Consider the following 24,033-nt stretch of genomic DNA (forward strand, 5'->3'; position numbering starts at 1 on the left):
CCGACGTTTCCGCTTCCAGGGCGGCGGTGGGGACCGTAGCGGTGGGGACCGCAGCGGCGGCGGCAGCAGCAGCAGCTTTGGTTTGCTTTGGTTCGCTTCCCGGGAGATGGGGAGAGCCGGCACGCCGGGAGTTTGAACTCAGGTGCGGGGTACGGTGGGCGCGCGCGCGTGCGTCTCCCCTGGGAGGGGCGCGCGCACGCCTTAGCGCTCGTGGGGAAGGAGTGGGGAGGGCGGGTATGGCCGCCGCGCGCTCATTGTTAGCCCGGGCGGGGAGACGCGGGGGCGGGGGGTGAGGAGTGTGTGTGTGTGGGGGGGTGGATTTGTCCTCGCGCGTCGCGAGGCGGTGCATGCTCGTCCACGCGCCCTTCGGGGCTGATGATCCTTCGCTCGCTCTGCCGGGGCTGCGCGCCGCGCGGTCGTCCGCGTCACCTGTTCGGCCGGCTGTTTGCAGGGAGGGGGAGGGGGTTGTCTCTTGCAAGACAGGTGTTAACGATCGAGACGGGGATATGAGCCCAAGTCTCCGGTCCTTCCCACCGACTCACTCTAACCCTCATCGGGCTGCGCTGAGGGTCGGTTTTAAATGAGGCTGCCAAGCACCCGCGCTGCTGCTGCTGCTTCTTTTTCTTCTACTTCTTCTCCTACTTCTTCTACTTCCACTTCTACTTCGCGGTGCGAATTGTGTAACTGGATGCTAGCTAAAACTTTCTGCAGGGTTTCACGTTGACCTTTGTGGAGCAAAAAAGGCCGTGAAATTATGAACTAGCCCTTACACCAACACTTGATTTGAAGTTGACCGTGTCCTTAAAAAGGTTGAGTCTGAACCGTGACATTTGTTCAGGGACCCGCAGTAAAAGAGTTGGTTAGGATGAATAAACACTAGTCGTTTTCCACAGTTCTGCAGGATCCTCTCTGAGGAGATAACCTGGTATTAAAATATTCTTAATGTGGGGAAAAATGTTGACACTCATCTTTCTAGGAACAAAAATGATCCAAAATAGCAAACCTCAGGTTTGTGTGAACACTATAGTGTCCATGCTGTGCATTATATATTTAAAGAGTCAAGGATTCTCAATATTCCAATCTATTGAAAAATGAAGGAAAGGTTTTTAATATGGTAGGAAATAAGAATTTATTTTGTGTCATAGGTTTTAATGTAGTTAAGTCATAGGTCCTTGCTGTTATATTTTTGAGCTTTATTGCAATTATTGATATGGAAAGTCATGTGGGCTTTTTTATACCCAGCCCCCAACTTTTAATATAGGTAATCCTCAACTTACGACCACAAATGAGCCCAAAATGTTGGTTGTTAAGTGAGACATTTTGCCCCAATTTATGACTTTTCTTACCACAGTTGTTAAATGAATCATTGCAGTTGTCAAGTTTAGTAACACGATTGTTAAGTGAATCTGGCTTCCCCATTGACTTTGCTTGTCAGAACTGTTCACACAACCCCGGGATACTGCAAACTTCATAAATATTCACACAACACCAGAACATAGCAACAGTCATAAATATGAATGAATTGCCAAGCATCAGAATTTTGATCACATGACCATGGGGATGCTGCAACAGTCATAAGTGTGAAAAACAGTCATGTCCCTTTTTTCAGTTCTGTTGTAACTTTGAACGGTCACTAAATAAACTGTTATGTCAAAGGACTACCTGTACTAATGTTCTTCATTTTTTCTGCATTTCTGGTTTTCTTCTCGGTGTGCCAGTTTACTCTTTGGTGCATTGTAACATATTTGGTTTCTTCAGTGCGGCACTATAGATTAATTAGTATTTCCTAACTCTGGTGCCTTTCACATGTGTAAACTTCAACTCCCAGAATTCCCAACTCAGAATGGTTATGAAAATTTGGGGAAGTTTCCATAATTGGGGGGTATCCAATTCGGTCAACATAATGACTAGTGGTGCATGTGTTTTGTGATGCTTATTTACATAATCACATTGGTTTTGCTAAAAGGCATTATGTGCTTCATTCATGTCAGTAATGTTAAATTTAAGGCTGTTTGTGTAGAGTTAAAAATATTGGTTTTGAGTTTTAAACATTTTTTATTGAACTATAGTAGTCAAGAGACATTCATAATAAAGACCATAAATATTACGTTAATAATTAAACAGAATGCTTATGTGTGGAGACTAGGTTAACTTTGTAAAGTTTTGACATTCTCTATTTGAGCTACTAATATTTTAATGTCAAAAACTGATTCAGATATCCACTGCATGTCTAGTGAGAAATTACCTTCATTGCATGAGTATGGCTAGTTGTTTAACAGCAGTGAAGGATATCTCTGATCTTGCATAGATGGACTTTACAAAGCATTGTGATTTCTACATGGTCCTTATATTTCCTACTGAGTGTGTTTTTTAAAGAAAACAAACAGAAAATTATTATATTAATGTTGCATTATGATATTTTAGTACAGAAGGATACAGATCATCAAGATGATGTACAGAAACAGGAGTTCAGAATTTAATGCAAGAGCTTGCAGAAATCACATAGAGATGGGAACTTAGTAATAAGCAGAATACTTTAGTAGTCTAGAGATACTGATATCTTTTGCCATTGCAGTAAAACTGTCTGGTGTGTAATTATAATTTTAAAAAACACTGTTCTCACTTTCTCTTTTTAAATATATGTGTATATATATTTCCTTAACCCACAGGTGGAAACTGGAGATGGACATACAGCAATAGTGTGGCCTCTTTGCAAGGAAGACCTCAGCACCCTTTCTCTAGCAAGGGCCATCCTGCAGGGGGATTTAGGTTTGGGGTGACTCATCTGCAAGAACAGCAGAGTCTGTAATTTTCCTCAGCTTTTAACAAGGCTGGGAAAACTTGCTGCACGCCATTCTGGACTCTCCGACTCCAGAAAGATGTCAACAAAGTGGAAGGTATTGGACGGGACCGGCGCAGAAACGATTTACTGAAAAATCTTTGTAGTCGTAAAATTCTTTCCTGAGCAAGAGAGAAAGAAAACGTAAGGACTTGGCGTAATCTCCGTATTGAGGACTGTCAGACTAACGCGATGGCTCAGGTAACAGGCCCCGGTTCTCCCATCCTGTCCCACAGGAATCCATCCTTGAGGAAGTGGCTGCTAAGAGCCATCTGTGATAATCCATTCTGTTGTCATGTAAACTGTTCAGCTCTTGATGTTCTGCTGCAAGAGTCAGCACTGCAGAGCTTGGAGTGTTGGGCCCCCCTCCTGGTCAAAGTTCTGGGGGTTACCAAGTTCTGGCCCTCTTCTCACAGCCATGGTTGGAGAATGTGTTTGCTTTCTCTTACAGCCAGTTCCAGTTTAAGCCGGAAATGTTTTCGTGTTTTTCTCGTCTTTCGCTCCAAGCCTAGGGGCTTACATGTATGCTGGAATAGGGGCTGATGGGAGAGGGATGAGGAACGTCAGAGCACTTCTACTGCCCCAACCCCCATTTTCCAGCTTCACGTTTCATCAGCAATATTCGACTGTAGTATCAAAGTTTCTAGGTAGCACTATTTTTCACAGTGGGATTTACAAAAACAAAAGGGGGACAAAGTAAATGTGTAAAACGTACATAAAACTTTATACATACTTTTTTTGGTCTCTTTATCATCTTCAGACTAACTTGAACAAGCCATCCCAGAAATTCAGTTTTGCCACCCAGATTATGTCATCTGCCATAATTCCTTTGCAATCCACTTGGGGGGGTTGGAAGTACACTCCAGCCATAGGAAATTTGACTCTGTTTCCTCCAATACATCAAACTGCATCTTTGTTTGATCTTAAAGCATTGAGTCTAATCCAGCATTTACTGCTATATTTCTTTTTATGTAACATTTTATTATTCACGGATTTCCTGTTCTCTTTGCTTCCTCAGTCCAACTATCAACCTGTCTTGGGGTCTTACAGTCTTAGGGAAATGTTCTTCTGCCCTGATTTTCCATTAGCAGCTATCACTACTCCTGCATTAGCCTTTTAAGCCACTTTTCAAAAATCACAAGAGTGTCATTCCAGAGCCCATTGCTCCATCAGTATGCCAGGTACACTGTGAGGAAACTAAAGGAGCAGCTCCAGCAGTAGCATTTATAGGCATGAGATCCATGTGTTACTGCCTTTCTTTCCTAAGGATCCTTGGAGAGATTGAAATAGCTCATGTGGCCATATCGTCTCCCCCGCCGCCGCCCTCACAATAGCAACTGTGCAAGGAGGGACAGAGGAAGAGTTAATAATGTAGTCAAATCAACTTGGGAGAGCTGTCTGGTGGAGGCTTAAACCCAGGTGTCCTTGGTTCCAGACCCCTTCACACGAGATGCCTAGCTCAGCTTCTAAGAGAAGGGGAGCTTTTTAGGCTCTTAACTGATGGGCTTCATTCACAGAAGCTGGCTGAATTTTGCCACTGTTGGCAGCGCTTCTTTTTCTTCAACAAGAAGAATGCAAACTGAATCCCCACTGACTGTAGGTTCTGAGTCGAGGGCAATTAGGACTTTACTAATCCCACTTCTGTTTGTTTCACCGTTCCCAGAGAGAGGAGGTGGCCTGTTTTCACTGCCACTGAGGCTGATGAGGCCCCAGCCAAACCCAGCTCCCAATTCTTCAGTTTTTTTCCCCCCCTTCATGGCTGACTTAGGTCTTCTCTGAAGTATTGTAATTCCCTTTCAATAATTGCGAACATCTGTGACTAGAATGCCAGAGTCTGGCATGTGTCCAAATTGCTGCCATGCTGTACATCTGTGCCCATGCAGCCCCTGGGCTGCAGATCCAGCTACCACTTTTGGTGTTGAAAGTTGTCAGCTTGACTTGTGCCTCGTTTAAGGTGTTGGGAGACAGTGGGATATGCCCTTCGGGTTTGCATTCTCCCTCTCCTGTCTCCCTTCATCTTTCACTTAATGGACATCTTCTGACTTCTTGCCAATCAACATAACACATAATTGTGTTAATGACCTCAGAGTGAGGCCCTGAAAGAAATAATCTCCAGACATTACCAAACTGCAGGATTTCTGCTGTTTTATGGCTGTTTCTCAACATCTATCTTTAAATATGAACAAAGCATTAGAAGCCAAGGCTGCCTGTGTCGTCTCTTAATTCTTTGGAGAAGAATTGATGGAAATGCTTTGCCTCAGGGAAGTTGACCAATAGCTGTGGATTTAAGAAGGCTTAGGATAACTAAATGAATCAAGCACACTTTTATGATCTAGATGGCAAATGGAAATAACTTTCATGCCTGCATTTGTATAAATAGAATTCTGTCTTGTCTTCATGACCCTGCTGGCACAGATAATAAGCAGTAACTTGTTGTGCGCAGGGGATAAGACTTGCCCCAGATAACAAAGGAAAGATGTTCAGAAAAGCCCGTCCTTTTTCCTTGTTTTAATGGATAGATGTACAAAGAAAGCTGAACAGCTTAGATTCTGGGAGATGTGAAATGATTTCCAAGATACAGAATGAAGACGTTTTGAGTTATTCAGCTGTTCAAACCCAAAGGAGAAGTGTGCATCGGAGGTGGCATTGGCCTCATGATGGTTGTATGTGTTGGCACTTCCTTAAAGAAGCCATGGCTGTTTCTTGATGTGCACAGTTACCTTGCTTTCCCAGAGAACACACATTTAAGCTGAGGATGGGAGTGGGGGAGGGACGGTAAGATAAACGTGTGACACCCTATCAGCACTTCCTTAACTCATACACATACAGCTAGTCCTCAACTTATGATCACAATGGAGCCCAACATTTATGTTACTAAATGAGAAATTTGTTAAGTGAGTTTTGCCCCATTTCACAACTTTTCTTGCTACATTTGTTAAGTGAATCAATGCAATTGTTAAATTAGTAATTACATGGTTGTTACATAAGTGAATTAATTAAGTGAATCTGGTTTCCCCATTGAGTTTGCTTGTCAGAAGGTCGCAATAGGGGAATCACATGACTCCGGGACCCTGCAACCGTCATAAATACGAGTCAGTTGTCAAGCATCGGAATGTAAATCACGTGACCATGGAGGTGCGGCAAGAGTCATGTGTGCAAAATGGTCATGAGTCCCTCAGTGCCGTCGTAACTTCAAACAGTCACTAAGCGAACTGTTGTAAGTTGAGGGCTTCCTGTATTTACCTGTATTTATTCACATGCCTTTTGTGTGGGTCCAGGAAATATGCAGCTTTTAAAAGAAAACGCCAGCAAGTACAGTGAGCCTACTTCATCTCTCATGCACCTTTTGGGGTTTGGATCCAAAGTTGGTTCAGGTGGTTCTTTCAAGGAAACTTTCCTAAACTGACCTGATGAGAGTCTTCTTTCTCATCAGACGTTAATGACGTTCGCCAACCTTTAGTGGCTAAACTTCCACAACCTGCAGCAAGTATGACCGTACGTCAGATTGTAGCCTACCCCTTAAAAAACCACAGCTGCGACCGTAATAGGGAGAACTACTTGGTTTGGAATTTGCTTGGCTGTATTGGTTGGTGTCATTGTGTGTTTTTTTTCCTCTGCAGGCGAGCCTCCTGGCCTGTGAGGGACTCTCTGGTGTTTGCCTGGTGCCAACAGTTGCCAGCAAGAAGATGATGCCGAAACAAAGCTCTAAGCAGGTGGAGAACGGGGAGAGAGGGGGTGCGTCGGACATGCTGGTAAGAGCCAGCCTGTTTTCAGCTGTCTGATGCTGCCCATGTGCTTCATCGTCCTCTGTTCCAGACATGTTGGATGACGGAGCAGAGGAAACAGGATTGGGGCAAGGGGAGGCTTGGCTTGCAAATTGCCAGGTTTAAACTTTTAAGCCGTTGTAGCCAGTCTCCTCCTTTCTTGTCTGTCAGGGTCATCGCAAGGAGAGCGAGAAATCACGTAGTCGGAAGGAAGAAGAGACAGCAGAAGGGTCTCCTCCTAAAAAATCCCTTAAAAAGGCAGGTAATCTTTCATTATATGGCCTAGTAAAGACCAAGCTCTCCACAGAATGCCTGTCCGGCTCTCAGAAGCTGTCAAAATGTATCTTTTAGAAGTCTTGTTGAGGTTTTACTGTAAATTCCTTTTAATTCCAGGCAGTCTCCTCCCTTTTTTCCAGATCCTGCCCTTTTATTCTTTTTCTCTCCTTTCCTGCTTTTAAAAGGTTTTACGCGTCCAGAAATCTTTATTATCCCTTTGACATTTTATTTTCAGCTTAAATGCCTATTGATGTCAAAGTGGATTTTTTTTTTGCTTAAGTCTCTTAGCTGTCAGTATATGGAAGGGAAGTGAAAAAAAAAAAACCAAATCCTTTCCCTTCCCTCTCTCGTTCGCTGCTTCAAAATCTTCTTTGGGAACAATGTTATTTTTTTTAATAGTTTAAATTCCAGGGTACCTTGCATTGTTGCTTTTGCAGTTTAACCTGGTGAACTAAAACTTTCTCTTCTTATCTTCCTCCTGCACATTCTTTTCCGGTCGAGTTCTTCTTTGAGGTGGCCATTTCTGACCACCGCTGCAACCGCCTTCGGGAAAGGGAGTAATGGCCAGCTGAGGAGGAGAGATGCGGCTCTCCTCAACCCTGCTGGCAGTCTACCCCCTCCTTCACCTCTACGGGGTGGCTTAGCCCCAAAACCAGCCGGCTCGGGGCGCTCCAGCAACGGGCACGGATCGAAACCTTGCATATGAAAATTGAAACAGGATAGACAAAAGTATAAATATAATGATTTGAATTGATATGAGATAATTAAAATAAAATTCAGAAAATTAAGAGAGGAGAAAAACTATGTAGAAAATGTAAAACAGTAATAAGATATGGAATAGAACATAAAAGTGAGCATGAAATTGAGTTTGTGTCTGTATGAAGAAGTGTAACCCGGGACCATGCTATTTTCAAAAAAAGATGTTTTATATGTTTTTTTGTTTTTTTTGTGAAAACCCAAATAAAATTTTTTTTAAAAACAAAACAAAACAGGCTTATCGGCTGGACGTGGGTTCTCCCACCCACCCCCATATTGTTGAACAGAGCTGTGGTTTTCAAGAAATTTCTACCTAGTTTTTAAACCTGAAGTAGCTTCCAGTTTAAATATTTGAAACAACAATAATTAAAAAGTAGATTGTACAGTTCAATTTTAGAAAGAGTTACAAGAGACGGGCTGAAAGCAAGCGCCTCAGTTTAAAAATCAGGAGCAAAGCAGGTAACTGGAAAGTGTTAAAAGCATGAAGAAAGAAAAAGCAAGTGCCAACCTTCAACAGAAGGGGCAGGTGGGACTGTTTTTAGTAAGGTATTCCCAGGCAGGGCTGCCACCACTAACAAGACCTCTCCTCATATCCACAACAAGGAAACTTTTGGGCCTGGCCTGGTGAAATTTGGAGCAGGGCTTCAAGGACTGGCAACAGTGCTTGAGCAGCTTCACGCAGATGGACAGGTTCCTCCAAATGATCTGGTGCAAAGCCATTGAGAGGTTTATAATTAGTAACTGGTACTTTGCTTTGTGCTTCGGAAATCGATGAAAGCCAGTGCAGATGTGGGGAAACCAGGGGTGGGATCCTACCGGTTTGGTCCGGTTCTATAGAACCGGTAGTTCTGAATAGCAGCTGACGTTTTGGTTTGCTATTTGGCCCTCCCGCCCACCCGGGCTCTAGGCTGTCCTTTAGTGTCTGCGTTTTCCTCCTCAGCTGCTTTGCGCGGCACAGCTGAGTGCCGCTCGTCAGCTGGAGAAGGTAAATGCTTGCAGGAGCCGGTAGTGCACACGTGCGCGCAGTGTGTGTTTGACGCGAATGCGTGCGCTCCCCGAAGTCGGATCCCACCCCTGGGGGAAACTGTAATACGTTCTGAGAAGATGACTATTTAAAACCATTTTGGCCACTACCCTTTAAACTTCTAGGGCAGGGGTGTCAAAACTCGCGTCGTCGCAGCGTGTCACATGACGTATCGGGATTTCTCCCCCTTTGCTAAATTGGGTGTGGGCGTGGCCAGGAGCGTGACGTATCCAGCCCGTAGGCTGGGAGTTACGACAGCCCTGTTCTAGGGTTTCTGCACACTTCGTAGGACAATCTTAGATGGACTCCTAGCCAGATGCTGGCTTGGAGTGATTTAGGCTTTCCAAATCGGCAAATCAAAAGATGCAGCTATTTGCACAAGTAGAGGATAAACAGAACCACAACCATTGCTACAGCATGTTATGAGTAAGCCCAGGAATGCATGGGGTGCATGAGAATGCATCCCTTTCTAGCACAAACTTTTATCCTTGTACAGGTTTGTTTTTTTAATGATTGTAAGCCATCCAGAGTTATCCTGAGGTAAGATGGGTGGCCAATAAATTTTACAAATAAATAAATAAAATAAATCTAATAGTTAACTTCACCACCAGCTTGATTGTTTTAAATAGTTCTTCATGTGTTTCTGAAGAATACGAAATAGGAGAACTTTATTGTTCAGGCTTGTGCGACATCTTTGTCAAACATCATTCTCTTTTCCAAACAGGTCAGCCTGTTATGATCATTATCCCTAGCCAGGGTAGCCAATAAGATTTGTCATTTAATAAATCTGGAACGCTGGAAGTTAGGCTTGGTCAGGCAAGCTGTCAGATGCTTGACCATGAGGCTTTTCTCCCTCACTTAGCGTCTACTGCATAATGCATATCATCCTATGGCTTGTGGGATGTAATATGGTTAGCACCTCCAAATTTACTTTTAATTCTTATGGCCGAATTACAATGCTCATAGACTCTGTTGCTGCATCCAGCTTCTTTTGCACTGGGATAATTCAAACGAAGAATAGGAATTTAGCAATCATTATGTGACTTTTTAAAATAAACATTCTTTCTATGAAATTTAAAAAAAAAACAACCACTTGTGGAGTTGTACTCTGAGCTCAGTAGGTAATATCTGGTGGTAAACCATAAGAATTGGAAGAAAATACTATTCAGCTAAAGTAAATGAGAGTAAAGGAATTGGGGCAAAGTACATTTTACATATTTAGCTGGAGTTAATGCTGTCAGATTACTTATCTTCCCAAGATTTCTGTTTTCTTTTACAACTGCCCATCTGCTGTTAACATATTCAGGCGCCCTGAGACAGATGACCAACCCTCAAGGGAAAGGTGGATTTCTTTCTGTGGAATTGCCCTATAATACCCAAGACAGTGAAATAAATTGTTGGATGGCCGAGTAGATATTTGCTGGAAGCTCCATATTAATAGTAGCAGTTCCTCTCCAGAATGTTGCTATTTTATCCAAAACAGGCCACAGGGGTTTGGGCATTTCTGGAAGTGTATCTCCCGAACAGGAAGATACACTTCCTTCTTCCTGGAAGATTGTAATGCTCCAAGAAAAAAAAATAGCTTCCTGGCCTGGAAACTCACAGCCAACTCTACCGTTCTCAAATGCAGAGGATAAACAGATTGCTTTGCTTATGCCTATCACATATTAAGCTAAATGAGATTAAATGGAAGTGGGCAAATATCCACCCCGTTTCTGTCCAAGACCAACCTATTTCCACTAGGGGTCAAATATCGGATATTTTTGCATTTTTAACAGCAGGAGATATTAATGAATCTGTGTAATTAAAAATAAATAAATCCAGGCAATCTGTTTTACACCAAACAAAGCTAAAGAGGTAACCTGTATCAAGTGTAGGAATTCAAAATCGTTACATACATGAGAGATGCTTTGTTTTCTTCCATTGTGTTATGAAATTCATTCTGCTGTGGCTTGGAACAGGGAGAGTGGACAGTCTATAGCAGCGGCCCTCAACCTTTTGGACACCAAGGACCGGTTCCATGGAGAAAGGTTTTTCCACGGACAGGAAGGGGTGTGGTTTTGCATGCTGCCTGCACCCCACGGATGGGGCTTCGCTTGTTTGCACGGCCCGGTTTCTGGCATGCTGTGGCCCAGTGCCGGTCCACAGCCCAGAGGTCGGGGACCCCTGGTCTATAGAGGAGGCTGTGGTACTATATAAGCACTGACAAATGTCTTCGCTAAAGCTCCTGACAGACCAGCAAGTTGGAAGATACGCCTAGATAGACACGTTGCCTTTTTGTTGAGAAGCTGTTCTATGTGTGCTTGCAGGTAATGGTGATCGAGCAGAATGGATCCTTCCAGGTCCGGATTCCCAAGAACTTCATTTGTGAACACTGTTTTGGAGCATTCCGGAGCAGCTACCACCTCAAGAGACATATCCTTATTCATACTGGTAAGCGTATGGTCATTTGCCAATTGATAAGCTTAAGTAAGGCATCTTGCATTTGCAAATAGGCAGCTGGGGATAGACCTTGATCTAGAGAAGAATGTGTGTGTGTGTGTGTGTGTGTACACGCGCGCGCACACACATTATGGAAAAGTAAAAAGTTATGTTAATGCTTTATTTTACTGCAACGGAGTCGGAAGTCAATGCCTTTTCCCCCCCCTTTTCCTCGTCCCCCCTCACTTTTCTTTCCCCTTCCCCCCCCCCCCACTGTATCTTCCTATTTGTTTTTGTGTTTTATTCTATAATCTTATAAAATGTTTAAACAAACACACAAGACAAGAATATATAGCATGCAGGTGCGGATGCTTAACATCCCAAGAACCCAGCTCCTATCTTCACCCTGGAAAGAGGTTCAGGGATCTAAGTCTTGAAAGTGTAACAAAGGAAGCTTTGGCAGTCCTCGATTTATGACCAATTGCTTAGTGGCTGGTAAGAGCTGTGACATCTCTCTCTAGGGATACCTACAACCTGGTTACGAAATTCTGACACACATACACATACCCCGGTAACTGCACTTTAGGTGTTTGGCAAGTGGCCTTCGTTTATGACCGTTTGCAATGTCCTATGGTCACATTTGATGACATTTTCGCCAAAAAAATCCCCCAGCATTTATTTGTAGTTTCCAGCAAAACCAGCTGGTAACGAACAGTTGGTTCACTTTAACAACTGTCACAGAAAAGGTTGTTAAATCAGTCACATAGGCGATTTGCTTTACAATTGTCATGAGTTATGACAGTAATGGGCCCAGCTCTATTATAGTTGTAAGGTTGTAAGTCGAGGACTACCTGTACTGATTGTGACGCAGAGACTTAATTCACAACATTGTGAAGCATTATCAAATGTTATTCTCCATTCACCGGAACAACTTTTATCCAGATTATAACAGAATCCTTATGTATCAACCCACCTCTCAAATTCAGGCGTCCTTAATGTTGTGCAGTTTGTTGTGCAAGAACAAAAACGTTAGCTTTAAAACATCATTCCAGTCTGTTGCCCTGTCCTTGGGCTACCACCAGATGGCCCTCTTCCCTTTGAAATGCATCCACCAAATGCCAGCTTAAAGTAATTTAGACCTTTAAGATTGATAATTGTATCAAGGAAAAAGAAATATTTACAAGTCTTCATGTTAGATTAGCCATGGAGCTGGGGCTGTTCTGTTCCTCCTTCCATATATTCTATAATGTAAACAATGGAATGGCAAAGTAGTTCTGTTTTACTGTAGAAGAGAAATGGTCTAGCAAACTACAGTAGTATGAGGCCTGTGCCTATTTTAAAAAGGATTCAGGACAAATGCTTTGGATTTCAGGTGAGCACAGTTCTTTGTTATCCATGAAAGTCACTGGACTTCTTCCAGGCTGCCCACAGGCCTGAAAAAAATATTGCATCAGCAGCTGATGCTTTCAGTAGTTAATTCATTAAAGTTAATGTGGTTGTTAAAGTAGCCACGTTCTTTAAATCACTTTCACATGTGGGCTTAAAGAAAATCAGGCTTTTTAAATAAATAGTAAGGATCTACTGTGTTTGCCTAAGGCTTGAAACCCTTCTTCCAAATTCTGGATCATTTTTGAAATATCCATCTAATACAGGGGTGAGCAAACTTTTTGGCTCGGGGGGCCGCATTCACTTTTAAAATTTGACAGACGGGCCGGGTCAGCACAAGATTTTTTGGGAATCGCCCCCCCTTCCCCCCCTTCTTCTCCTCCTTCTCCTCCCCTCGGAGGCCCCCTGAGTCAGGAGTTGCTACTGCCGGCACGGCTCCACGCGGCTCCAATCCCACGTTGCCTCGGGAAGGGAAAGGCAAAAAGGAAGAGCCGCGGCGGTGCTTTGCAACAACAGCAGCGGCACCGGAGGTTCAGGCTCAGCGGCTCCTGGTTTTGCCTTTCCCTTCCCAAGGCAACGCAGGACTGGAGCCGCGCGGAGCTGCGCCGGCGGTAGCAACTCCTGACAGCCCCAGCCGGACACCTGAGCAGAGCCCGGGCAGAACTGCCTGTTGCTGCTGCGGGCGCTGCTGCGGGTGTCTGGCTGCCCAACTAAAGAACCGCACCAGCTCAGGGCAACTGTGAGGAGCAAGAGGGGAGAGGCAGAGAAGGAGGCAGAGAAGGAGGAGAGCACCTGGCCAGTTGGGGGAGGCTTCTTGTGCTGCCAGTTGGGGGAGGCTTCTTCTCCGGCTCCACTCTGCTTCTCCAACATCCGGCGCTGCCCTGTTCTGTGCGCCGGCTGCTCGGACTTGCTGGGCCTGACACAGAACAGGGTGGCGCCGGATGTTGGAGAAGCAGAGCTGAGCCGGAGATCATTAGCCGCCTCTTTTGCAGCACAAGAAGGGTGGTGCCGGACCATTGGAGAAGCGGAGCAAAGCCGGAGATTAGTAGCTGCCTCTTTCGGCGCAGAAAGCTTCCCCCAACCAGCCGGCTGGTCTCTTTCTCCTCGGCCATACAAAACAAACAGACAGAGAAGGAGGAGAGCAGCTGGTCAGTTGGGGAGGCTTTTGTGCTGCCAAAGAGGCAGCTAATGATCTCCGGCTCCGCTCTGCTTTTCCAACATCCGACGCTGCCCTGTTCTGTGCGCCGGCTGCTCGGACTTGCTGGGCCTGACACAGAACAGGGTGGCGCCAGATGTTGGAGAAGCAGAGCGGAGCCGGAGATCATTAGCCGCCTCTTTCGCAGCACAAGAAGAACAGGGTGGTGCCGGACCATTGGAGAAGCGGAGCAAAGCCGGAGATTAGTAGCTGCCTCTTTCGGCGCAGAAAGCTTCCCCCAACCAGCCAGCTGGTCTCCTCCTTCTCTGCCTGTTTGTTCTGTATGGCCGAGGAGGAGGAGACCAGCTGAGAAGCACGCTGCCAGGCGGGGGCCACGCGGTGCAGGGCAATACGCCACCGCCCAGCCCTGGCTTGGGAAAGCAGTGGGCATTCCCCGGGCGGTGGCCTTGGCCCCGCTAGCAGGGAAGCAGCTGCCCAGCTCCGTGTTGTGTGTGCAATTTTTTGGCGCGCGGCGCGGGGTCTCTTGGCCGGCCCCAATTTTTTTTTCAGAGGGGAATATTTTTTTTTCAGAGGCGGGCCGTATTAATATGACCAACGGGTCGGATGTGTCCCGCGGGCCGTAGTTTGCCCACCCCTGATCTAATAAATACTACCCATCTATACACCAAATCTCTGGAATGTGCTCCTCTTTAGAATTAAAAAAGGCATATATATTTTTGGTCTTTTTTTGGTGAGGTCATGGAATATTCTTTCAGTCCTGGAACTGTTAAGGAAAAGGTTCACCTATTTCTTTTCTTTAAAAAAAACCTGGATGCATGAGTAGCAGCTTCCTCCATGTAGAAATTGACTGGAAAAAAATAATCTCCGGCTCTTGATGAAGTAGAAACCAGGGCTTCCATCTTCACAATCAGGGCCTGCGTTGCCAAGAGAAAAGTAAGGTTAGGAGAGACGAGACTGAGAAATGACATTGCATTTCAATTTGGGTCTGGAATGTCCTATAGCATACATTTCACTAAGAACATATCTTGCTTCAATGTCTTACATGTCTTCTCTAGGAATCTGCTTTGTATGATTAGAATCCTTGCTTAGAATCCTTGCCACCTTGTTTCCTCTAAAAGCATAGCGGTTACAACCCTGGAAATAATTAGCTGCTCCCTACCCTCTGTTAAAGGAGAGAAGCCTTTTGAGTGTGACGTGTGTGACATGCGCTTCATCCAGAAGTACCATCTGGAGCGCCACAAACGTGTCCACAGTGGAGAGAAGCCATATCAATGTGAACGCTGCCTGCAGGTAAGGACTCTCCATTTGTCTTCCACATTTAGAGTGGGAATCTTGCCAGACGTGTGTATTAAGACTTCGCATCGGCATAGAAAGAGCACTACGGCCTGTATCCAGAACTAGACCATCGTTGGTCTGCTTCTCGGATGCATTTGCCAGAACCCCTTCAACGTTGACCCAAGCCCTTGACTGGCTTGTGCAACTGTAAGTTGTGTCCCTCTGGATTACTCCTATTACATCCCCTTCCCTTCTGGAGAACAGGCCCATGTTCGTGGCTGCAAGCTCATCTCCTTCTCTTCTACCCCTTGCATAGCCAGCCCCCTTCACTGTCCTGGTGGAGTCACAATAGTCCGATCCCTGGCCCCCTCATTGGCCTTGTTTCTTTTGAGCTACTGCTGCCTAAGATCACCTCTGCATCTTTGCCCCAATGTTTACCACTCTTTTTCATTCCTGCCAAAATGTCCCTGACTCCTCCATTCCCTTGTGCTTCTTCTTCTTTTCTTCTGGATAGCCTTCTCCGAGGTCAGTAAAATGAGGACCCAGATTGTTGGGGGCAATAGGCTGATTCTGTAAACCGCTTAGAGAGGGCTGTAAAGCACCATGAAGTGGTGTATAAGTCTAAGTGCTATTGCTATTGCTACCATGTTTCCTGGAAAATAAGACTCGGTCTTATTTTCTTTTGGGCCCCAAAATAAATAAATAAATAAGCACCAGGTCTTATTTTCAGGGGATGTCTTACCTGCTTACCTAAAAACCACCGCAGCCAGGCCTTGCACGCCCCAACACCTGTCATGCTGCTACCCAACTTTGTCTGCAGCCAGACAGCACATGGCGCATTGCATTGGTGACACCGCTAGCGTCACCTGGCCTCCTGTCACAAGTGATTTAATTTCTTACAACTTACTTATTCCCACTTTTAAAATCAGTTAACTAATCAGTAATTGTTAATAAAGTTTAATTTAAATAATGGCCCATCTTTGTTGTTCAATCCATACTCTTCTTCTAAAGCATTGCCCTGGACAGTGCACTCAAAGGGCTCGCTAACCCATCTGATATTACACACTCTTCCCCACACGTGGTAAAGGAAATTCTGTCAGCTGTGGATTTTTTTATTTTATTTTTTTGGAGTTACATTGTGTTGTTTAAGTGTTCCCTTTATTTTTTTTATTTTTATTTTTAATAAAGTTTTATTTGGGTTTTCATACACAAAATACAAGTAAAACATCTTTTTTGAAAATAGCATGGTCCCGGGTTGAATTTCTTTATACAGACACAAAACTCAATTTCATGCTTCTTTTTGTATTCTATTCCATATCTTATACTATTTTACATTTTCTATATAGTTTTTCCCCTCTTTTAATTTTCTCAATTTTATTTTGATTATCTCATCTCAATTCAAATCATTATATTTATACTTTTGTCTGTTCTGTTTCAATTTCATATTATCTTTTCTCATTAAACAAATTTTCTCCTGTAGTTACTAATTGGAGTATGACACCTTTATATCTTTTAATTACATCCATTCAACTCTTATTTAAACTTCAATATATACCTTAAGTTTATGACCTTCAATATAATACATAATACATAACTTCCAATCGAATTCTGCTTGGTACATTCTTATAATACACACTATATTCTTTAAAAAAAAAGATTGTAAATATATGTAATTATAAACCCTCATTCCATTCCAGTTCAGTTCTATCATTAATAATCATTAAAATCTTAACATCTTTAACACTTCTTTTCAATTAAATATCATACTTCCTTAAAAACACATAATCTCCATAATTAATTTTTCCCTTATTGCTCTTCACATATGTTTTATAAATCATTAAATATACCTTTTGTTACATTTATATATTGACAAGCATTCCACTGAATTACGATAGCTATTTTATCAGACATTTTAATCATACATTGTTTCATATTTTCTAAAATTATTTCTGCTTCTAATATAACCATACTATTTTATGTACCTTTGTACCATTAAGTTTTCACCCGTTATCTCTAAATAGGCCCTGTTTCTCTATATTTTGCTTCTGTCCTTTATAACTTCTCTTCCTTTCTTTCTTCCCTCTCATCTTCTCCCTCCCCTTTTTACCCCCGTGTCTCTCTAGTTCTAATTCTCTCTTCTGCATTTCCCTCTTCTGTTGCTTTCTGATTTTATACTTATTTTTCACTCTATTTTTTGGGGAGTTGTTTTTCCCAATCTTAAACTTTCCATTCTCTTTCCCCCCCTTTCCTTCCCCCCCATCTAGGATTCCTTGTTTTCATTAAAGATGGCTTCTTCTTTGTCGCAATCTTCTTGTTCTGCAGGCATTGTTGTTTCTCATAATTCCAAATCTCCATTTCTAAAAACTGAAATACTGAAGCCAAAAGAACCACTCCCCTCTTGTGCATCTTCTTTGTACTTTTTAAGTTCCATTTTAAGTTCTTCTAAAAGTGGAGCCATTTTAAACAGTTTTAAACAACCACCCAATTGATTTTAGTCATTCAAAACAATAACCAAGAATCTAGAAATCATCAAGTAATCCAGATAGTCCCGAGTTATATCTTCTTATTTTTTTTCCGACTTTCTCTTCCTGGGGGTTTTGTTGCAATATTTCAGTTAGAATGTATTTTTTGGAAGTCTTGTTGAGATTTTGCTGTAAGTTCTTTTTTAATTCCAGGCAGTCTCCTCCCTTCCAGATCTTACCCTTTTATTCTTTTTCTCTCCTTTCCTTTTTTTCAAAAGCTTTTAATTTTCCAGAAATCTTTATTATCCCTTTGACTTTTTATTTTCAGCATTAAATGCCTATTGATGTCAAAGTGGATTTTTTTCCAATTTCTTGCTTAAGTCTCTTAGCTGTCAGTATAGGAAAAGGAGAAAACCAAATCTTTTCCCTTTTCTCTCTCCTTCGCAGCTTAAAAATCTTCTTAGGGATCAATGTTATTGTTTTTTAACAGTTTCAATTCCAGGGTACCTTATTTGTTGCTTTTGCTGTTTGACCCGGTCAACCAAAACTTTCTCTTCTTATCTTCCTCCTGCACCTTCTTTTCCAGTCGAGTTCTTCTTTGTGGTGGCCATTTCTGACCACCGCTGCAACCGCCTTCGGGAAAGGGAGTAATGGCCAGCTGGGGAGGAGAGATGCGGCTCTCCTCAACCCTGCTGGCAGTCTCCCCCCTCTTCACCACCTCTCCGGGGTGGCTTAGCCCCGAAACCAGCCGGCTCGGGGCGCTCCAGCGGCGAGCACGGATCGAAGCCTCGCAGAGACGAGGTTTCGGTCTGTCGCTGAAGAAGCTCAAACCGGAAGCCCTGTCAGCCGTGGATTTTATTGTCATTCCATAATTGTGATCTGGCATTCCTAAAGAAGGTCCAGAATTTCCAGCAGGAGTTTGAACTAGCCAGCCAGTTCATTTTAGTTATTAACTTAGTTAGGCCGGCCATTTTAGTTCTATGTCTGTGCAAAACTGAAAGGAAAACTACAAAATCATGCATTTTAGTTGAGGTTCAGCTCTTTTTTTTTTTATCCTCTAGAAAGTTCGTGTGGAGCACAGATTATTCCCTCTTCTAACTTTTTCCCGAGGGATAACTCTATGAGAGATAGAGAAAGTATAACTCCTTCACAGTGAGGTTCCCTGACAGAAGGAGGGTTCGCCCCAGGATCTTCCTATTTCCAGTCACAAAGGCCCACGGTTCCATGTTCGGTTTTCAACTGCACTAACCTAGAATGCAGGGTTTTTGGTTTTGCATAGAGCAGGGCTGAGAAAACGATGGCCCTTTAATGACTTGTGGACTTCCTACTGACTCAGGAATTCTGGGACTTGGAAGTCCACAAGTCATAAAGAGGCCATCGTTTTCCCCTCCTCTGGCACAGAACCTTGTCTTTTTGGCCATCTCTCTGGATTTTGTTTTTCTCTCTTTTCCCTTTCACAGAGCTTCTCCAGGACAGACCGGTTGCTGAGACACAAACGAATGTGCCAGGGCTGCCCCGGCAAAGCATCTGACTCCCAGCTACTGCTTTAGGGTTGGGCCAGAGAAGAGGCTTTTTAAGAAGTTGCTGGGAAGTCCACCAGATACTCTGGGAGTGGGCTTGTTCCCCTGCTTGTGTTTTGTGCCCGAGTTTGCCTGCTGAGCCTACTCCTGTGGAAGGGGCAGAGCTGAGCAGGCACAGACTTCAACTATGGTCTTGACACTGTAAATACATGGAGGACAAAGCAGGGCTGGCTTCCAGCTATTGGGAAGCTCACTGCAGTTGTGGATAAACATTGACGGGGTGCGCTTTCTGTTTCTGTTTAGGGTTTGTTTTTTTTTGTTTTTTTTGTTTTTGAAATTATCACCATTTGCCTCAGGAAAGGCTTTGAAAGCATCGCTGGGCCTTCTTGCGAGCCATTCCGACCAGATCCGGTGCTCTCAATTAACAGATGACCTGCCAGCTGGCCTGATATTTGGGCTTGCAAAAAAAAAAAAAAAAAGTGGGAGAACAACAGGCAAATATTTTATGAGAAACAGTGATCACTACCAGTCAAGCAGTGAACTATTTTGCTGGAGCTGATCCACATCAGGGACGGCGGGATGCTGAGACCTGGGGATCACAGGAATCTGTCTCATTGACGCTAGGCCATAAGGCCCACTGGACTTCCCCCTTTCCGTGCTATTCTCTTCAACAGTGATTTGTGGTCTCAGCTTTCAGGTTTCAAGAAACAAGGGCTGCAGAAGGTGACAAATGCTGTTGGGTCAACATAGAAGTCTACCTTAGATGTGTTCCATTTATCAAGATCCAGTTGATATTCAGCTGGCTGGAAGGCTCTGTTTTCCTCCCAGGAGGGGAGGATACTTGCGCGTGGTCCCTTTGCCTTCCCTTGTAAATAGTCATCTGTTCAGAACCTACCTGTTACATACCCTTTCACCGCAGAATCCAGAGGTTTCTTGGGTGGCAATTCTGTTTTCCTAAATAAGTGAAAAGCCAGCTCTGGCCCACGGGCACCTATCTCCTCGCTGAAGAACTGCAGCCTCTGTGGGGGAGAATGGGGAGTGGCACTCTGGCCTTCTTGATACGGCTCTTGGAATAAAATACTCAAGGACTAAAGGTCAGCATTCCCATGCACCATGAATTCGGATTGCTCCTGGGCTGCTTCGTTGAAGTTTGAAAATAAGGCTTGTTGTCGATATGCAAACTTTTATGTGTGCTATTATTTCAGCTTAGTTGCAACAGGCAGCGGCAAGTTTGCAAGGGAAGCCAGGAACCCTTCTAAGTCTCTCATCCCACACCATTTACAATGGTCTTTCTAGAGGGCAAGTAATAATTTGTCACCGAGACTAGAATTTACTTGTTAGGAACAAGCACCTCCATCTGAATGATAGATACAAATCTCATACGTGCTTCAAATACATCCCTCCCTGAGTTAACTTCTAAGTTTGCCATAAGCACCTTGCTTTAAGCCAGGTTTTAATCAAGGGCTGTGTTGATAGAGAAATGGTAGTCTTTGTTTGGCCATCCTTGAGGGGCTGCATTTCTGCCTATGCAACTAGAAAGGTTTATAAACAAAGATGGGATACCTTAGGTGAGTGTTTTTCAAACTTAACAACTTTAAAAGGTGTGAGCTTCTTAACTCCCAGATGTGTGGCTGGGAAATTCTGGGAGCTGATCTTAAAAATTACCAAATTTGAAAAATCACTGCTTCAGTTCAAGATTGTTGTCTCCACACACCCTTCCCCCTTCAACCATTTAAGACAGGGCTGTCAAAAGTCATCACGGCGGTGTCACGTGATGTATCTGTACTTTTTTCCTCTTTGCTATACCGGATGTATGCGTGGCCGGCATGTTAAACATCTGGCCCATGGGCCGGGAGTTTGACCACCCTGATTTAAGAGATGCCAGTGTACTAGTAATAGGCATTGTTCTTTTGATCACCTTCCTTCTAGAGATCATGGCAGTTGTAGTCCCAACAAATCTGGAGTACATTAGCTTGGGGAGTGTTACTGTAGAGGAGATCATATTTTATTTTATAAAAGAGCTCTTTAATTCCCTTCCCTTTATTCATAGGAAGACCCAAGATTATTCCCAGCCTTGTTACATTTCTAAAATTAACACCAACGTCTGGTCTGCAGTTTATAGGAACGATTAGGACATCCCAAACTCTAGGAGGTTTGTTGCAATTTTGGTGGGGCTGATAAAAATTAAAATGGTTGCTCCTTAGAAAGAACACACTGCCATAATGTTTCTCAGTTTACCAAGGACTGTTTCCCTCCCAAAAGGAAATAAAATAATTGCTGTAAGAAAAAGCTTGATGAAATGCAGATATTTGGGGGGAGGGGGAAGGAAATTGGAATGTAACTGTTTCAGGGGAAAGTAGCAATGTGCTCAGGTGAGAGAAAAAACCTTGCTTGAATAGAAGAAATTTCTTTATCAAGTACTATATGTTTTTCTGTCCTTCCAGTCTTAATCTAATAATTGAGACTTGGCATTATAGAGCATATTCACAGTTGCCTAGTGTTTCCCCAAGAGGTAAGGTGAATCTCTTGAGTGAACTGCCTCCCAGTGCCGGATCCTTTACGTGCCAAGCAGAGTAACGACTCTGCTGTTTTGATTCCTCTAAACTTTATATAGAGTCTAAAGCATGTGCAGCTTTAAAAGCACAGGGATGTGTTTTGCTTAGGCTCTGCGTCTTGGTAGGGTGCTGCCATAGAAACTTGGGAGGCTGATTAACACTTTACCCTGGGAGAAGAATTCGATAAGCTGCTGCACACTGCACACCAGCTCAATCATTTATCAATAATCTGGATAGGCATTAATTGGCATCTGCCAATTTTGATATCCAGCTCTTTTTTCCTGCTCAGGAGTGAAGGAAGAAGAAGGTTAACCTCAAAAACAAGTTGCATGTGACTTTCATTGCTGAATTTTGCTCAGAAGTGGACTACAGCATAGCGTTGAAAGAACAGAATGGGGGAGAAGGCAGAAAGAGCAACTATAACAATTCAGTGAGTAATTTTAATAATTGGACAAAATAATAGGGTTCAAGCATTTTGTTGTTAAATAATTGTCTGCAGACAGTAAGTTAGCAAAATGAGGAAAATAGTTTTCTGTGGGAGGAGGTTTTATTTAAACAAATAGCTTGACCCACCCCAATGAAATTGATAGCATCTATTAATTGATGCTGGTTCATCCCGACTAGAAATGTTATGCATGTGGGTATAATTGCACTAAGATCTTTGCTTCTTTTTTTATTCCCTACGGAGATGAAATTGAAAGGAAGTGAAACTTGTCTGGACGTTTCACTGATTGCCGCTCTTTAAAGTGCAAGGGACCAAAACCATTTCAGAATGAAATTTGTTTTGTTCAAATGAAATTATACAGAGGTGGTGAGGTGAAAAGAGAACTAATTTGTTGAAAGTTCAAGAAAGTGAGAGTTAGCTTTTAGATAAAAACAATGTCCTGTTTTAAAATATTCAGTACCAGAACAATAGATGGAATTGCTTTGACGTGATTGCAGCAAAGAGTTGGATGGCTTGACAATTCGAGGTAGCAGCAGATTGGAAAATGGGTTTTGCATAAACATGGAAGTATGCTTCCTTTGCAGGAATATAGAGGCACACAATTTTACCAACACTGTCTATGATAATGTCTCTCCTGGAGATAGAGAAGCCAGTCTTTACAAAGTATGTGCGACAATTTCCTGCATCTTTGTCTAACTTTAATATGTTGCTTATATATGCGACCCACAGGAGGTATGCAAGTCCAGACCTCTGTAATTGACAGATACTGTCTTGTGTGCATACAACATGGTAGTGTATGCAAGCCAACCTGTGTGAAAGTCAGGTGGACTGGAATCTGTGTACCCTGAGGAATGCCTGTATTTGGGTTGCCCTAAAGTGCAGCCAGGGGCACATTTTTGAAGGAGCTTTATTTCCCCGTGTCCTCCATCTTACTTCCTTTCCTCCATGGAAGTGAGAAATCCCATTTTGACAATGGATGCCATTGGGAGCTGTTGCTATTCCCATTCTTTTTCCTGGGTGCTGGTAGCAGAAGGACAAATCGTACTTGTCACATGGATCAGGTGCCTTAAGGTGCTTTCCGATGTGCTGCTGGTGGTCTTAATTTAGGAGTTTGTTCAAATAGGAAGAAAATGTAAAGGATCTTTTCTTGCAGTTCATATTTGGCTTTTACATAGGCCTCCTGAAAGGAAAACAATCTAGCACTTCAGCCTGACCAGATAGCCTCTGGACTTAATGTGAAGGTCCGATAGCTTTTTCTAAGATAATTTATTTTCCTTCCCTTTAACTCACTGATTTTGCAGGGAAGGGAATAGGGGCAGGGGTGTGTTACCCAAGGACAGGATCACTTTTAAATTGTAGTTTTTATAAGATGCTATAAACTTGTATCTTTTTACCATTACAGTGTGGCGTCTTTTCCTTTTTGTGTGTCTGCGTTCTATTTCAATAATTGGAATAAACTCAGCTTGCTTTCCCTCCCAAACCTTAGCTTCACTGCTTCTCCACACCATTAGCTTGGGTGTTGCATCTTCTTTGACCAATTTGTTTTATTCTGCCACGTACTTCCATGAAGGCTCTGCAGTGGAACACAGGCACAGAGAAGATGGCACAATACTGTCTTGACCAGATTCGAATGATCTTTTAGTTTTCTGGAGTTGCATTCCAGTGGTGGACTAGGTTATAGCCAGAGTGGTAGGGCTGACTCTAAAAGATAATTAAGTTGCTAGTCCATACTGACCATAGCTCTGTCAATAGCTGTCTGGGCTTTCAATTTTAAATCTAGGAGAATATGCCTTCCTAATAAAAGAAGAAGAAAAAATACACTTATCAGGTTCATGTTACCGTATGTATAGCAGCTTGCAATGATAGCTGCTCAGAATATCGCTGTAGGTATACTGTGGGGAAGAGGTATGTTTTATGTTGACTATGCCCAGATCAGTGGTTATGCTGGAAGTTAAATGTCTGGTTCCTAAACTTCCAGGTTAATGGTTCCAGAAATATACAATTTCCAACCTTGGGCATATTGGTGAAGTACAGAGACTTTAAACCACCTAACTTCATTGGAAGGAAGGGGTGTCTGCTCCTGTTAGACCATTTCACTTTGGCTGAATTACTGCTGTCTGTCTGCCATTAAGGCATCACTAAATTAGTCCAGTG

General features: G+C 43.2%; 1 protein-coding gene across 5 annotated transcripts; it reads left to right on the forward strand.

Moving 5' to 3' along the window:
* The first annotated feature begins 17 nt into the window (after positions 1–17).
* ZNF740 (zinc finger protein 740) lies at positions 18–23,275 on the forward strand. 5 transcript variants are annotated; one of them, XM_026673954.2, is made up of 7 exons: positions 18–142; positions 2,670–3,040; positions 6,460–6,591; positions 6,775–6,861; positions 10,969–11,092; positions 14,794–14,912; positions 18,820–23,275. In XM_026673954.2, the coding sequence occupies exons 2-7, from the start codon at positions 3,032–3,034 to the stop codon at positions 18,907–18,909; spliced, it is 561 nt and encodes a 186-aa protein (XP_026529739.1). In that variant the 5' UTR covers positions 18–142; positions 2,670–3,031; the 3' UTR covers positions 18,910–23,275. The 5 variants fall into 5 exon arrangements, with proteins under 5 accessions (XP_026529739.1, XP_026529740.1, XP_087812550.1 ...); XM_026673955.2 differs by having other exon boundaries at positions 6,460–6,552; XM_087956424.1 differs by having other exon boundaries at positions 2,670–2,897.
* Positions 23,276–24,033: the final 758 nt, after the last annotated feature.

This window comes from Notechis scutatus, chromosome 2 (assembly GCF_049901735.1).
Source record: "Notechis scutatus isolate UNSWTSFEM ecotype Mainland chromosome 2, rNotScu1.2, whole genome shotgun sequence".
NCBI lineage: Eukaryota > Metazoa > Chordata > Lepidosauria > Squamata > Elapidae > Notechis > Notechis scutatus.

Excerpts from the sequence above, each read along its gene's own strand:
- ZNF740 (XM_087956424.1), top strand. Across the intron at positions 6,592-6,774 it reads GGGGTGCGTCGGACATGCTG|GGTCATCGCAAGGAGAGCGA; the intron begins GTAAGAGCCAGC and ends CTTGTCTGTCAG. Across the intron at positions 14,913-18,819 it reads AATGTGAACGCTGCCTGCAG|AGCTTCTCCAGGACAGACCG; the intron begins GTAAGGACTCTC and ends TCCCTTTCACAG.